Source organism: Nicotiana sylvestris, chromosome 3 (genome assembly GCF_000393655.2).
Source record: "Nicotiana sylvestris chromosome 3, ASM39365v2, whole genome shotgun sequence".
Lineage (NCBI taxonomy): Eukaryota > Viridiplantae > Streptophyta > Magnoliopsida > Solanales > Solanaceae > Nicotiana > Nicotiana sylvestris.
The window spans coordinates 124814140-124830332 of record NC_091059.1 but is presented as its reverse complement, the minus strand read 5'-3'; the positions used below and the strand labels follow the sequence as shown (position 1 = coordinate 124830332).

General features: G+C 39.3%; 1 protein-coding gene across 1 annotated transcript; it reads right to left on the bottom strand.

Annotated features, from left to right (window-relative positions):
- Window positions 1–3056: 3056 nt before the first annotated feature.
- LOC138887988 (uncharacterized) lies at window positions 3057–3782 on the bottom strand. Its single transcript, XM_070169781.1, has 2 exons — window positions 3554–3782; window positions 3057–3502 (listed from the first exon to the last, which is right to left on the bottom strand). Exons 1-2 carry the CDS (start codon window positions 3780–3782, stop codon window positions 3057–3059), a joined length of 675 nt encoding a protein of 224 aa, XP_070025882.1.
- Between the last annotated feature and the right edge of the window lie 12411 nt (window positions 3783–16193).

Genomic DNA, 16193 nt, shown 5'->3' with positions numbered 1-16193 from the left:
CTTGCTTCAAAGGTTGCCTACATATCTTTGGCTATAAAGGAATCAAATTAGTGTAGTTCTGGAAGTTTTGGTATCTGGGACTACCGGAAACTATGATTTCACTGTTGTTGCTTCTGCTTACTGAGCTCCTTATTACACCACAATGAAAGATAAGAAGCTAAACTAGCTAAAGCCTATCAACTACGAGTTACAATATTCCTATCTATAAACCTTCTAAAGCTTGATCTTGAGTCGTGGATGGTTCTTCCTGCAGAATCTGATCTGAATCTTGATGCTCGTTAGCTGTAACCGCTAGTTCATTCTTCTTCAGCTTTTCGAATCAAGGCGGGACATGCGAAACTTGTGACTTCAATCAAATTTGGAGCAGTCCGCATCTTTTCTCCGCTTCTGCACCTTGAGTTCAACTTCTTTTCTTGTTTCTTCTTTTCTTTTATTTGGGTTGAAACTTCTTCTTTTGGTCATCTCAAACCTTGTGCCTCACGGTGAAAACCTGTTCAGGCACCAAAGCAAACAAACGAAGGAAATTTTTCTGCCTCAATTTTCACTAGGAATCATGAGTTATTGTAACAAAATCTAAACTATTTTTTATTGAGCGCAATAAAATCAAGATTGTGTATCTTTAGGAGAAAGAGATTAGGGAGTGGAAACCTATATCTATACTAAAAATCAACCAGAGAGTGCAGACCCTGTGTTTGGAAAAGCAACTAGAGAGTGGAGACCCTATGTCTAAAATAAAACTCAACTAGGGAGTGGATATCCTATATTGGAAAAACGACTAGGGAGTGGAGACCCTATGTGTAAAAATAAACTCAACTAGGGAGTGAAGACCCTATGTCTAAAAATAAACTCAACTAGGAAGTGGAGACCCTATGTTGGAAAGGCGACTAGGGAGTAGAGACCCAATATCTAAAAATAAACTCAACTAGGGAGTGGAGACACTATGTTGGAAAGGCGACTAGGGAGTGGAGACCATATATCTAAAAATAAACTCAACTAGGGAGTGGACCCTATGTTGGAAAAGGCGACTAGAGAGTGGAGACCCTATATCTAAAAATAAACTCCACTAGGGAGTGGAGACCCTATGTTGGAAAGGTGACTAGGGAGTGGAGACCCTATGGCTAAAATAAATTCAACTAGGGAGTGGAGATCCTATGTTGGAAAAGGCGACTAGGGAGTGGAGACCCTATGTCTAAAATAAATACAACTAGGGTGTGGAGACCCTATGTTGGAAAGATGACTAGGGTGTGGAGACCCTATGTACAAAAACAAACTCAACTAGGGAGTGGAGACCCTATTTTTAAAATAAATTCAACTAGGGAGTGGAGACCCTATGTTAGAAAATCATAAATAGAGATTTTGTTTTTTCATAAATAAATAGAGATTGGGGATCCTAGGCTACCATTTTTTTTGAATTTTCTTCTTATCTCTTTTCTTTTTTTTAAAATTTGTTTCTTCCTTTATTTCATGGAATGAGTAAATGCGGGAAAGAATTTGGAGGGGACTTCCCTTTCGGAATCATTGCTGCAAAGTTGTTTTAGCACTTGCGCAGTGTCTTTTGGTTACACCCGCTTCTTGCAAGGTTGCTTTGAATTGCACCTGTTTCATGTTTTCAACAAAGAACAATTGTTAGCTTGAAACGGTAGTTGATTTTGTGGCCTTGATTGTTTTGATTACTTGATCTCGGACAAACTCTTTCGATAAACATCTTTGTTGCCTGTTGGCTTGATCAATCTCTCTTTTAAGACCATGGATTTTGGCTTTCCAAAACTTTCAATACGATGGTTCAACCCGTATAGGGTTTTGGCCTTTTCCTCTTATTTTGCCTTTATGGGCATTTGACTTTGGATTTCTTTTCCTTTTCAATAAATTTGAACCTGGAGCATCGGCCATCATGGCCAGTGAGATCGACTCAGTGCACCCGCTGAGGCTGGGTGCTTTTCTTTGAACTTGGCTTTTGTCAAGTAGAACCCTGTAAAACCAGTCTTGCCATCATTTCTTTGTCTTAGTTTCGGAACAGAGTTAGATCGAAAGGGATTCAAAGAATACAAATAGTGGAATGGAGAATGAGTTTAAAACAAGAAGTGTCCCTTTCTGAGGGAAGAAAGAAGGACTTATTTGGAGTACATGCGGACTTCAATGAACATGACATGCCTTTTGGACTGGATGCCTGATCTATGTAAACCATCTGATTTTGCAGAAACCCTTCATAATTTGTATCTCAAAAACTGAGGAACCTTGCCAGGACTCTTGTCTGCCGATGATCTTAAAGAATTCCCTCTTTTCGATCAGTGGTGCCCTTTGCGCGTTTTCGCCAATTGACCTCTCTCATTTCTTTTCTCACTGTCGCCTTATAGTGCTGTTTTACGAGTTTTCACTAACAAAACTCTCTCATTTCAATTTCTCTGCTCCCCATCGCCTTACGGTGCCCGTGGGTTTTTACCAATAAGACTCTCTCATTTTATTTCTCTCATCTTGATTGCATCGGATCCAAACAACTGCTTTCTTTGATTTTGAACATCTTTTACCAATTGATCGGAAGGACTTGAACAAGGTTTGGGTAAAAAGAAATTGGATCGAAGTACAACTTTTGAACTGTTCAGGCGGGATCATCGTTGAACCATTATAACATCTGCCCCAGTTTCACTTTTGGGGGAAATTTGATTTTTATTTTGGTGCGACTGAACCCTAGAGAGAGGCTGCCTACATATCCTTTCAGAATCAAGTTGAACGTAGTTCAGGGAAACATTTTGTTTTGTTGTTTTTCCTTTTCTTTTGTTTTGATTGATTTTTTTTATCACAAACATTTTCAAGTTCCAAAGAGGGTAATGAAAGAAAGGTAACTGGCTCAAAGGGTTAGCAAAGGAGTGGAGTGTTTGGGGTAGCAAGAATGAAAACCTTCATCATCCCAATCGGATAATGTTGTTGTTGTAGAAAGACTAGACATAATACCTTTTGACTGTGTCTGCATTTACAGCTGTTTTGGGGTCATTTCCTTCGATGTCTCCCAGGTATAACGCCCCTTTTGGCAATAACTTTCTGATAATGTATGGGCCCTTCTAGTTAGGAGAAAACTTTCCTTTTGCTTCCTGGTGGTGAGGGAGAATACGCCTCAAAACGAGTTGCCCCACTTCAAAGTTCCTAGGCCACACTTTCTTGTTGTAGGCACGGGCCATCCTTTGTTGGTACAACTGCCCGTGGCAGAATGCAACCATTTGTTTTTCATCAATCAGGGTTAACTGTTCCAAATGGGCTTTCACCCACTCACTATCCTCAATCTCAGCTTCTACAATGATCCGAAGAGAAGGGATTTCAACTTCGGCGGGTATCACGACTTCAGTGCCATAAACCAAAAGATATGAGGTTGCTCCAACTGATGTGCGCACAGTTGTGCGATATCCCAACAATGCAAATGGCAACTTTTCATGCCATTGCCTGGAACTTTGGATCATCTTTCTCAAAATCTTCTTGATGTTCTTGTTTGCTGCTCCGACAACGCCATTAGCTTAAGGTTGATAAGGGGTAGAATTTCAATGTGTGATCTTGAACTGCTTACATATCTCCCTCATCAAGTTACTATTCAAGTTTTCAGCATTATCCGTAATGATAGTTGCAGGAGTACCGAAACAACAGATGATATTGGAGTGCACGAAGTCTACCACAGCTTTTTTGGTGACAGCTTTGAGAGTAATTGCTTCAACCCACTTCGTGAAGTAGTCGATGGAAACCAATATGAATCTATGCCCGTTTGAAGCTTTTGGCTCGATCGGCCCAATAACATCCATATCCCAGGCAACGAACGACCACGGCGCATCAGATCACCGTGCACCTGACATTGATGACATTTTCGAACAAAATTGAAGCAATCTTTTTCCATAGTCATACAATAATAGCCTGCTTGAAGGATCTTCTTTGCCAGGACGTATCCATTCATGTGGGGTCCACACACCCCTGCGTGCACTTCACGCATGATTCTTCCTGCCTCTTCGGCATCCATACATCTTAGCAAGTTGAGATCTGGAGTCCTTTTATATAAGACCTCGCCGCTCAAGAAGAAATCGCCGGCAAACCTTCTATTGGTTCTCTTTTAATCTCTATTGGCTTGCTCGGGATATTCTTTTATTTTCAGAAATCTCTTAATATCATGATACCATGGCTAAACATGTGGTTCCATCTTAATCGTATTGCAGTAACTACACCTTTCTCGGATTTGGATTTCCAACGAGTCAATGTGGAGATTGCCTGGATATGGCAACATCGAGGCTAAAGTGGCGAGTGCATCGGCCAATTCATTGTGAAAATGAGGGATGTACCTTACTTGAACTGCTTGCTAAAATCTTCCACATGTTGTATGTAGGGAATAAGCTTGACATCCCGAGTTTCCCATTCACCCTGAGCTTGTCGGATAATCAAGTCCTAATCTCCCATGATCAACAATTCTTCCATATCTTTGTCGATTGCCATATTCATACCCATAATGTAGGCTTCATACTCAGCAGTGTTGTTTGTGCAGAAAAATCGAAGCCGGGCTGTGGCTGGATAGTGCTGACTAGTGGGTGAGATCAAGATTGCCCCAATTCCGATGCCTTTTGCGTTTACTGCTCCATCGAAGAACATTTTCCAAGCATTGGTGTCTTCTTATGTTACCTCCGTCACACCTCCTTTTTACCTACACTCGCAAGGGCATAAAGGAGTTTTTTCACTTAAAGGGCAATCAGAACGGGATTTGTTATTAAGATTCAGAGTTGCCACTTGGGAGATTAATGGTGTCCCAAGTCACCGATTGAATCCCGAACCGAGGAAAATATAACTCTGTTAACAGTCCGCGAATCAGAAATCTAAGTAAGGAATTTTGTTAACCCGGGAGAAGGTGTTAGGCATTCCCGGATTCCGTGGTTCTAGCACGGTCGCTAAACTGTCATATTCAGCTTATTTATCTGATTTTAATACATGTTGAACCTATGTGCCAAATTTAGCTTTCAACCGCTTTTATTCAATTATTTTTAGAGAAAGTTGAACGTTGTTTAAAAGGTGTCTTTGGATTGCGTCACATGAAATGCATCAGCAATCCTGAACACATTTTATTCAACATTTTGGGATTTGATTTGGGTCACATGAAATGCACACCCGAGTTTAAGCAAGTAACTTATTAAAAACGCACCTAAAGTGACTAACGCGTTATTATCTTTGGGGGGGGCGTGAAATTCGCTAAACGGCCCATCCCGAATTCTAAGTAATTTAATACAGACATTTATTGAGGGCCCCGCGATTTAGGCATTTTATTTAGAGAGGCTCATCTCAGTTTATTATTTAAAAGGCAAACCTAAAAGCAACTATAATTTTCTATTTTTATTTGTTTCTATTAATAAAAGAAAAAGTCCTAATTAATTTGTTACTGGACCAAATGATAATTCTGCACCATAATCTAGCCATTGGGCTCCACGATAATCCCAACAAAGAGAAATTACATCCAGGTCTGTACCCCAAAATGGGCCAGTCGCAGACCTTGGCCCAGGTCCAAACGTGAAGGGAATTAAAACTGGACCTTGGCCCGCGTCAGAGGAGCTGAAACTCAAAACTACTGGCAACAGGCCGCTGGGCCTTGATCTTTGTACCAAGCAAACTTAATTCAATTAAAATGAAATACTACTGAATTTGCTTCAAGCTATTCCATGTGCACTCTATAATTTGTAACAAGTAAGAACAAGGTACACCTACTCAAATTAGCAAGCACTGATCATTTTGATTCCAATTTCAAGCTTGGGTTATGCCTAACTAATGTATTACCACCATATTCCGAAGGCAATGGAGTGATTAACGACTAAGTTGAGCTATCAAACACACTTCACCAATTTAAGTGCCTATTTCCTGATCTTAAGCTCAAATCACTGGTGTCAAAACTAAAGTGTTGCACTTACTAAATCAATTATTAGGCCCGATTTTAACATTATCATGATCTACATTCTGATTTCAAAGCCAATTTTAAGCTGTAATGAGTAATTATCACATGAATTCAAGATACACTACACTAAAACTACTATTCAAAATGAACAAATTCTAATTTAAATTTAACAGTCCAATATCGTTCAAAGTCCAGATTATTACACATCAAATCTGATTTGCATCAAACAATGTACACACTAACTAACATTTATCTAGCCATCAGTGTACTACACATAGAGAACATAAACATGCTGATCTCATTTCTATTTCAACAGCTACATCAAGGTAGTTTTGAGACGTGTACCTGGAAATGAAAGAAGGGAGCAGAAAAATGAGGTATCAGCAGTAACCAACAACAGCAGTAATATTCAACACCAGAAAATGAACCAGCAGACTAATTTTGAAACCAAGGGATGTGATATGATAGTCAGACCCTAATTTCAATCTTAGTAAATCAGTAGACCCCAAACCCGACTCGACTTAAACCCTTTTTATTATCAGCTAACCAGAAATTGCTTCCATACTAGAGGAAAACTTCAGAAAATACCAAATGACTCAATGAAACAGTGTATTTTTCTGAAATTTTGCAATTGTTTTTGATTTTTTTTCTGTATCTATTTCTGTGTATCTCTCTTCTTATCTCTTTTTGAATCCCCCCCTCTATCTATATCTGAAGCTCTATCTTCTGTTTTCAGTCTCTTCTTCCCTTTTTTTTTTTATTTATGTCCTCAACAGCCCTTGAAATAGGCATTAAGTTAGTGTTCTCTCCACTACCAATCAACTTTTTCATTTTTTTAATCCTCCACTCCATTGTCCACTCAATTATTCACTTAATTATTTAATCCATTAGTGCAAATACTACCCTACTATCCACTAGAAACTTCTTAAGTAGGTGAACACTTAAATAATTCCCACTATTATCTTAAAGTTTTTGTTTTTAAACTTGAAATTCATGGGCCAGGCTGAACTCAATTCATATCGTTTTAGGTTATTCAATCTTTATACAAACAAACTTTCCCAGCAGACTACCTAATAGTTCTTAAAATGAAATAATTTCAATAAAATTAACAGGAATCAATTTAAGAACTACTGTGAGTTTAAACTACTGAGAAACAAAACAACACCAAACAAAATCAACAAACAATCTATTAACTAAAAACATAGAACAATACTGACCAAATAAATATTCTAATAACAGAAAGGAGTAGAAGAAGATAATAGTGAGAAAAATAGAAAAAATCAAAATCAGGAAATCTACCTCCAAATATCTGAACACTGTCTCTAATTAGGCCTTTGGTTTTCTTCGAATTTATGGCCAGAATAGACCTTAATCGAGTATTCTTAACTGAGAACACACAACTAAGGTCGATTTCGATCTCAAATCTTCAAGCATCTAACGATTTGGATTTTTGGGATTTGGGGTTCATTTTTTTTCTTTCCAATCCAGATTCGAGGGGCTTCAATGGTATTCGAGGGAAACTGGTGATGGATTAGGTATGAGGGGGTCAAGGCGGTTGTGTGGTGTTAATTTGGGAGGGATTGGAGTCAGCTAGGGTACGGAGGTTTTGGGATTTGAACCTTAGATCTAAAATTCGAGAGGTTTGGGCAAGATTCAAGGGAAACGAATCATGGATTTGGAAAGAGGGGGTTGGGGTGGTTCTGTGGTATGATTTTGGAGGGGAATGGCGCCGGCGCCGCCACCGGAAGGCGGTGGGAATGGTGGCGGCTGGTCTCTAGGGTTTGGGGTGAGGGAGACGATAGACGAGATGGGGGGGTTAGACGAGATGGGGGCGGGGTTTGTTTGGATGTATATATACTGGGGTGAAATTGGATCCAGGCCGTTCGATCAATCGAGATCAACGGCTTGGATCATCTGACTAAATGAAGCGACGTCGTTTGAGTGAGATGAAGACCGGATCAGTCTCAGATGAAATGGGTCAGATACGGGTGATGGGCAAAGCTTTGGGCCGTTCGATCAAATAAAATTGACGGCCCTGATCAAAGCGTGTCCAAACGACGTCGTTTGGTTCTGGTAAGGGCGGACCGGGTTGGGACGGGTCTGGGCTGGTTTTTGGCTGGGTTAATTGATTTGGGCTTGGGATTTAATTTAATTTTGGCCCAAATTTTATTTCCTCTCTTTTATTAACTCTTTTTCTTTTCTTTTCTTCTTTTTCTTTCAAAAATTAAAAAAGTCTTAAATTTAATTTATAAAACCCCAAATTAACTTAAAAATACTAATTAACTCTAACTAATAATTATCACAAATAATTAAATGCCAAATTAAAAGAAAATCACACAATTTGACTAAATCACAAAAATATGTTATATTTTTTTTGAATTTTCATTTTTGTAAAACATCTAATTTATTAATTAATTCCAAAAAATGTAAAAATCAAATCTCAAATGAAAATGCTATATTTTTGTATTTTTAATGCATTAACAAAATTAAACATGCACACAAATATATGCGAACAATCAGGGAAATCACACAATAATTCCTAAAAATAACACCTAGTTAAAGAAAAGACCTAATTTTTGAAATTCTTTTGGAGTAATTCGTATGAGGTAAAAATCACGTACTCACAGCTGCCCCTCTTTGTCCGGAAACATGAAGAGTTTTCGTGCAAAGATAAAGTTAGCGGATACGAGCGATTTTTGCCTGTTTGAATACTCCGTGGGGAAGCATTTTTGAAAGATTTGACCGAACTTCTGCTTCAAAGGTTTCCTACATATCCTTGGCTATAAAGGAATCAGGTCAATGTAGTTCGGGAAGTTTTGGTAGCTGGGACTACCATGAAGCTGTGGTTTCACTGTTACTGCTGCTGTTGATACTGCTTACTGACCTCCTTATTACACCATGACAAAAATGAAGAAGCTAGACTAAGCTATAATCTATGCTTTACAAAGATTTATTTCCAAACTTGATCTTGTGACTGATGTTGCCTTGTTGATTTGTGCTTCCTCCGCTGTTTCTTTACTTCTGGCTCGACTTGTGGTCTTCCTTCTGATTTCTGCTGGGGATTTTTGTTGTAACCCTCCGCTTTACTGACTTCAAACTTCAATGTATTACTCTGTTATATGGGCGGGCTCCCAACTTCAAAACTTGAAAAATGTAAAGACTGAAATGTATTCCCTGCTCTCCAGGCGGGCTCCTGACTGCTAAACTTGAACTACTTTTCCCTGTTCTCCAAGTGGGTACCTGATTGCTAGACTTGAAATGTATTCCTTGCTCTCCAGGCGGGCTCCTGACTGCTAACTTGAAATGTATTCCCTGCTCTTAAGGCGGGCTCCTGAATTCAACCAAAATAGACGAAAACAAAGGAAATTTTTCTGCCCCAATTTGGGTATCTGGGAACATATGTAAGTGTAAAACGAATCACATTACCAAATATCAATAAGAACTTGAAAACTAAAACTTGAATTGTACTCCCTTGTTCTCCAGGCGAGCTCCTGACTGCTGAACTTGAATGTATTCCCTGCTCTCCAGGCGGGATCCTGACTGCTAACTTGAACTGTTACTCCTTGTTCTCCAGGTGGACGCCTAATTGCCAAAACTTGAATTGTATTCCCTTGCTCTCCAGGTGGGCGCCTGATTGCCAAAACTTGAATTGTATTCCCTTGCTCTCTAGGTGGGCGCCTGATTGTTAAAACTTGAATTGTATTCCCTTGCTCTCCAGGTGGGCGCCTGATTGCTGAAAATTGACTTGCTTCTCCTTGTTCTCCAAGCGGGTCCATGATTTCAACAAAAATAGACAAAACAAAGAAAATTTTCTGCCCCAGTTTGGTAGCTGGGCGCATATGTGAGTGTTAAACTAAATCATATTACCAAATATTACTAAGAATTTGAAAGCTATGTCCCATTATCCAGGGGGTCCGGATAACTCTTAACTAAATGACAATTTTAAATCTAAGCTATATCTTTTAAAGGTATGACTTGCGCTAAATCTTGTTATCTAAGAGGTTCTTAAACTACTCCCTATTATCCAGGAGTGTCCTGACAACTCTTAACTAAACGACAATTTTAAATCTAAGTTGTATCTTCTAAAGGTGTTACTTCCGCTAAATCTTGTTATCTAAAAGGGTCGGTCTTAAACTATTCCCAATTATCCAGGAGGGTCCTGACAATTCTTAATTAAACTGCAATTTTAAAGATGAATTATATCTACTGAAGGTATGTCTTATGCTAAATCTTATTATCCAAGCCAGTTTTAAACTACGTCCCATTATCCAGGAGGGTCCTGACAATCAAAAATCAAGTCTTATCTTAAGAGTGACAATTTTATGGCTAAACTATATTACCCTACAACAGAACTTATGCTAAATCTTGTTATCTAATGGAAATCATAAAGCTAGGTCCCTTTATTCAGGAGGGTCCTGAAAACTCCTAATTGAATCCTATCTTAAACATGCAATCTTTGAAACCAACTTATATTCCTTTGGGGTATATTTATGCTAGATTTTTCTATTTATGATTGTTTCATTTTTTTTAAACTAGGTCCGATTTTCTAGGAGGGTCCTGACAACTCCTAGTTGAATTCTATCTACAGAAAAAAAAATTTGAAACCAACTTATATTCTTTTGGTACATTTATGCTAGATGTTACTACTCATGATTGTTTTGAATTTTAAACTAGGTCCGATTTTCTAGGAGGGTCCTGAAAAAAATTAAATCTCACCTTAAGAGTGACAACTTCAAAGCTAAATCATATTTCCTAAAGGTAAAACTTACGCTAAATCTTATTTTCTATGAAGGTCTTAGAACTAAATCTCATTGTCAAGGAGGGTCCTGAACACTTAAAACTAAATCCCATTATCCAGGAGGGTCCTGAAGAGCCGAGAATGAACTTACCTGAGCCATGCTTTCTTTCTGAAGGATCTCTGCATGACGAATAAAATTCCTTGCCTCTGAACCATGCTTTTCCTCATGGAGGGTTCCTACAGATAGAACAAATTTTCCTTTCCCCTTCTCAAACCGCCTTTGTGCTGACAAAATTTGGGCATGACATTTGAAAAAAATTCAATCTTCCAAGCTTTGATTTGGACACAATATTTGTCCCTGTTTCAAACAAAGAAAACTTGTGAGTTTATAAATATGGTGGTTGTTTTGTGGCATTGACTTTGAAGGCGATTGCTCCTTCATTTCCCATGATAACTTTGGTTTCAACTTGAAAGACCTTGCATGTTTATTGACTGACCACTTTCTCTGTCACCCTTATCACAGAAAATACCTCTGATCCGTTTAGACCCAATACCTTCTATCTTTTGCATTGCTCATAAACCAGCATCTACCAAACCTTTGTGTTTCACATGATCCCCACAGTATATTGATTATTACCAACTTCAATGTACACATTGTTCTTTCCTGATTTAAATCACTAGCCTTGGTCTTGAGGTCTATTGCTCCATCACTTGCCATGATAACTTTGATTTCTGTATGGAAGATCTTGCTTGTCACTGGTTTACCACCTTTTTTGTCCCTTGTATTTCACATGGATCCCAACGCATGTTGATTGTTACCAACTCAGTGAGTATGTTGTTCTTCCTTGACTTAAACCACTGGCCTTGGCTTTGAAGTCTATTGGTCCCTAGCTTGCCATGATAACTTTGATTTCTGCATGGAAGGCCTCGCTTGCCACTAGTTAACCACTTTTTGTGAATCTTATCACAGAAAATACCCTTAATCTATTCACCTAACACCCTCCATCTGTTGCATTGTCCATGAATTGATATGTACCAAACCTTTGTATTTCATAAGGATCCCAAAGCATGTTGATTATTACCAGCTCAATGCGCTTGTTGTTCTTTTCTGACTTGTGACATTTTGATATGTTAGCCAGACCCCGTTTTGTGCAATTGGACAGCCGGTGGCAAATTTTGAAGTCATTTCTCACTTATTTTGACCCAACAGACTCAGGAAGAGGAAGTAAATAAGACAAGAGGAACAGAGTAAAGGTCAAAGGAAAGAGATGATTCCTAATAAGAAAATTACAAAGTAGAAACCTATTAAATGTGGATACCAACTCTAATGACCATGACATGCACCTGTGGCCTATTCTGTTGAGCAAGTCTAATGTTTAACTCCTGTTATACCCCTAAACCGTGAAACTGGGCTTCAATGCTTTGATTATCCAATCCGATTCACAATCCTTATTCGACTTGTAATGCCCGAAGGGTTTTCACCATCAAGCCTCTCTCATTTTGTTCTTTCTCTCAACTTACTATCGCCTTACGGTGCCCGCGAGTGTTTTTACCAATAAGACTCTCTCATTTTTATTTCTCTCAGCTCCCGTCGCCTTACGTTGCCCGTGAAGGTTTTCACCTCTAAGACTCTCATTTTATTTCTCTGCTTGGACCAGAGTGTTGCCCCTGATATGATTCACCTCTACTCGCTTGACTTGGCATCTCTCGAAAACTGGTCGAAAGGTCTTTCTTTGGACAATAATGTGGGCTTTGGATGGGGTTAGGAAGACAGTATATCAAAGGCTCAAAACAATTTGAATGGGTTCAAAATTACAACTTTCAGAATCAGATTTCCTACCACAACCACCACTTCTGCCCCAGTTTCTTTGCTTGGGGACTTTTGGATTTTTATTTTGATGAGACGAACCGTGAGGCTGCCTACGTATCCTTAAAAGGAATCAGGTCAAACGTAGTTCATGTCATAGGAATTGCTCTATTGTGATTTTTCTTTTCTCTTTTCTTTTCTTTTCTTTTCTTTCTTCCTTTTTCTTTTTTTTTGCTGTTTTGTTGTTTTTTTCTTTCTTCTTTTTCCTCTTTTTTTTTTCTCTTTCTTCTTTTCTCTTCTTTTTTTTGTTCAATTTTCATTTTTCTTCTCTCCCTTTTCGTTCTATTCTTTTCTCCTTATCCTTTACTTATCTTTTACACTTGTGTTTCTAATCTTTGCTACTGATTCCGAAAGAGGGGTATGAAAGAAAATAAATGAGGCTCAAAGGGGTAACGAAGGATAAGGTGTTTAGATATCAAAACAAAATGCCTTCGTCATTCCAATCTTCAAAACATGCCAAGTACAAACAACACAATTAAACAAACCAAGGAAAACAATCGTAACATCTTTTGATTGTACCAGACTTGATAACCATATCTACACATTCGCCTTCTACATCTGTTAAATATAAAGCACCATTGGACAACACTCTCGCCCTCATTACCACGAACGACTCCTGTCAATTTGGGCAAACTTGCCTTTAGCTTCAACCCGATGCGGCATGATGCATTTTAGTAGGGTTTTCTTTACATTCTACCTGCCCCAGTTTCACACAATTCGGGTTGGAAGTGATCTCAAAATGCCTTTACTTAATTCCCTCAAATGTCCCTATCATCTTCAAAATTGTTCCATTGCTTCATAACTAAACTGACTTTAAGACCAGGCCTAGAATTTTGCATGCATGTCATGTCACTAGAACCAGCATTAGACAAAAGACAAAATGAAAGGATAGAAAAGGACTAAACAAAGAAAACGACTGGAAATAACAAAAGACAGGACATTGCATTAGACAGACGGTGAAACGGTTCGAATAACAAAACAAGTAAAACAAACTGGGATACAACCCTGGAACAAACCTAGACAGCACTAAATGAGATATTACGACTAAAGGAACTAGACAAAATAAAAGGATAGACGGGTTTGAGTCACAAGACCATATTCGGATTACAACCCTTGGAATAATCCGGACAACAGAAATGACAACAAAATAAACCACCAAACTCCTCCCTGGCTAACCAAGAAAAGAGCGTCTTTCCAATCACCAAACTCAACATCTTAGCCACTGACTTCTGCATCAACAATACTAGGACCTTCACAAGTCTCCATCACATTGTTCTTAGCAAATTTCTTTTGGGTTCCCTTTGCCTGCTCTTTCTTAGGATCAACCTCTAATAGCGCTAAAAGCTTTGTAACATGTGGACCTCCGAGGTTCTCAGAAGAATTCTCATATTCCTTTTCAAAATAAATCATACCCATCATATGCGTCTCATTATGCATAGGCGATGGACTTTGGCTAGTGTCTGCTGCATCTGGATTTTGCACAACAATGTCGCCTGCATCAATAAGCTTCTGAATTGCTTTCTTCAGATTCCAACACTTCTCTATGTCATGCTCCGGGGCATCTGAGCAATATGCGCACCTTTGAGAAAAATCAAACTTCTTTGGAAGAGGGTTTGGCATTTTTATCTGGATCGGCTTCAACATGTCCAATTGCTTCAACTTTTGGAACTAACTGGCGTATGACACTCCCAATGGGGTGAAAGCCTTTTCTTTTTTCAGCAACATCTCATTCTTAAATGCTTGATTGGGCTGAAAACCTGATCCAAGGGGTTTTCGATAGGCTCGTGGGGGTGGATAGGCATTTTGTGGAGCTGGGTACTGAGAGAGTGATGTACGATTTTGGGAGTGGGGGGAGGGGGGGAAGTGGCATTCGGGAGCATCACTAGGTGCATCAGGATATCCTTGGGGACGATGTCGAGGCTGGAAGTGTTGATCGGGAAAGCCCGTCGGATCATCTTTTTTGTTTCTCTTTCTTCCACCCAAGCTTACTGGGATGTTCTGAATGTCTTTCGAACAACTCATGATTTTGCCTGACTTGATTCCCTCTTCTACTAGCTCCCCCATTTTTAACACATCTTTGAAAGGCTTTCCCAAGGCCGGGATCAAATGACTGAAGTAGGTGGGCCCTTGGGCTCGTAGGAAAAGCTCAACCATTTCTTTTTCACCAATCGGGGTATTGACTCGAGAAGCTTGTTCCCTCCATCTGAGCCCAAACTCTCTAAAGCTTTCCTCCGGCTTATTTTCCATTTTAGATAGGGAGGAGCGGTCTGGGGCAACGCCTGATCTGTACTGAAAGTATCGAACAAAATCTTGAGCCATGTCTCCCAATGTAGGCCACTTACCAACATTTTGACGAATATGCCAGTCCAAAGCTGCCCCAGTTAGGCTCTTACTGAAATATGCCCTCAACATGACATCTTTCTCTCCAACGCTTCTTATTTCACTGCAATAGGAGGGTCTACCGGATCTCCACACCCATCATACAAGTTAAATTTTTGCACTCTGAACCCCACGGGCAGGCGAACATCAGGGGACACAGATAGTTCTTTGTAAGCCATGCTACCCTGGTCTTCCCTTCCTTGTTTGTTCTTCAAGGATTTTTCTATGCCTTTCAGCCTCCTGGGTATCCCTTCTTTCCCTTCTCTTCCTGTGAACCTTTCATTTTCAACATGAAGCTTATCCCGAGGGCTCTTCTTGTATGAGTCAGGAACCTTGTAGGAAACCTCTACGGGGTAGTTTTGGTCATGAGCTTTGAGTAGATATTCATTGCTGGGAATAGTGGATATGACAGGAGGGCACTTTTGGGAAAAGATAGTTGGAGGACGAGTGATGGACCTACTAGGGTGGTTGGGAAAGTTGTGATAAGCGGGTAGATCTGGAGAGTATGGAGTATCATCTGGCATTGTGTCCGGAGTTTGGGTAAGGGCAGCATCTAGGAAGCTAGGTGGTGGCGGGGGTGGTGCCTTCCCAGTCATCCAAGCCTGATACATGTCCACCATGTGTTGTCTTAACATCTCTACCTATTCAACCAACCCATTGTCCTGTTCAACCAACTGCTTTCGGGCACCGGTATCAACCAACTCAGTTCTGTTGTTGTCTGCCATTGCCTTTTGACTTTGTGTTGTAGAGAAGAGTTACCACTTAAAAACCACAAACCAACCACCCTTCTGCTATGAATATAACAAAATGAGGCCATCACTTTAGCGTTAGGGCATTTAACAACAAAAATATTACATTGCGTGCAATGCACCTAGCCACAATTAACGGTTCTAGAATGACTTCGAGGGTCATAAGGTCACTTGGCATCATCCCAATTTGTTCATTTCAACCTCCCTTTTCTTTGCTTTTATAGCATTTGCTTGATCATTTTCCTTCCTCTTTTTTTTCTAATTATCACTCTTTTCTTTCCTCTCATTTCTCACGTCTCATAATTCCACCCTTTTTTCTTTTCTTTTTCCCCTTTTTTCCTTCTTTTTTTTTCTTTTTAAAAAAAATGATTCGATCGAACCCTATGTAGGTTGCCTAGGTATCATGACACCGCATGAATCAGATTTTTGCGTAGTTCTGGAAGATCGGGAATAAAGTAAACAAACTGACATTTTGTTTTACCTTAATGACTACTCTGATGAGAAAAAGAAATAAAAGAATTTGAATTTTCTAAACTGAATGTTTTATAACCTATTCCAAAC

Coding starts and splice junctions, on each gene's coding strand:
- LOC138887988 (XM_070169781.1), bottom strand. CDS start 3,782: ATGGATGTTATTGGGCCGATCGAGCCAAAAGCTTCAAACGGGCATAGA. Junction 3,503..3,553: donor TAACTTGATGAGGGAGATAT/GTAAGCAGTTCA, acceptor ATCAACCTTAAG/CTAATGGCGTTGTCGGAGCA.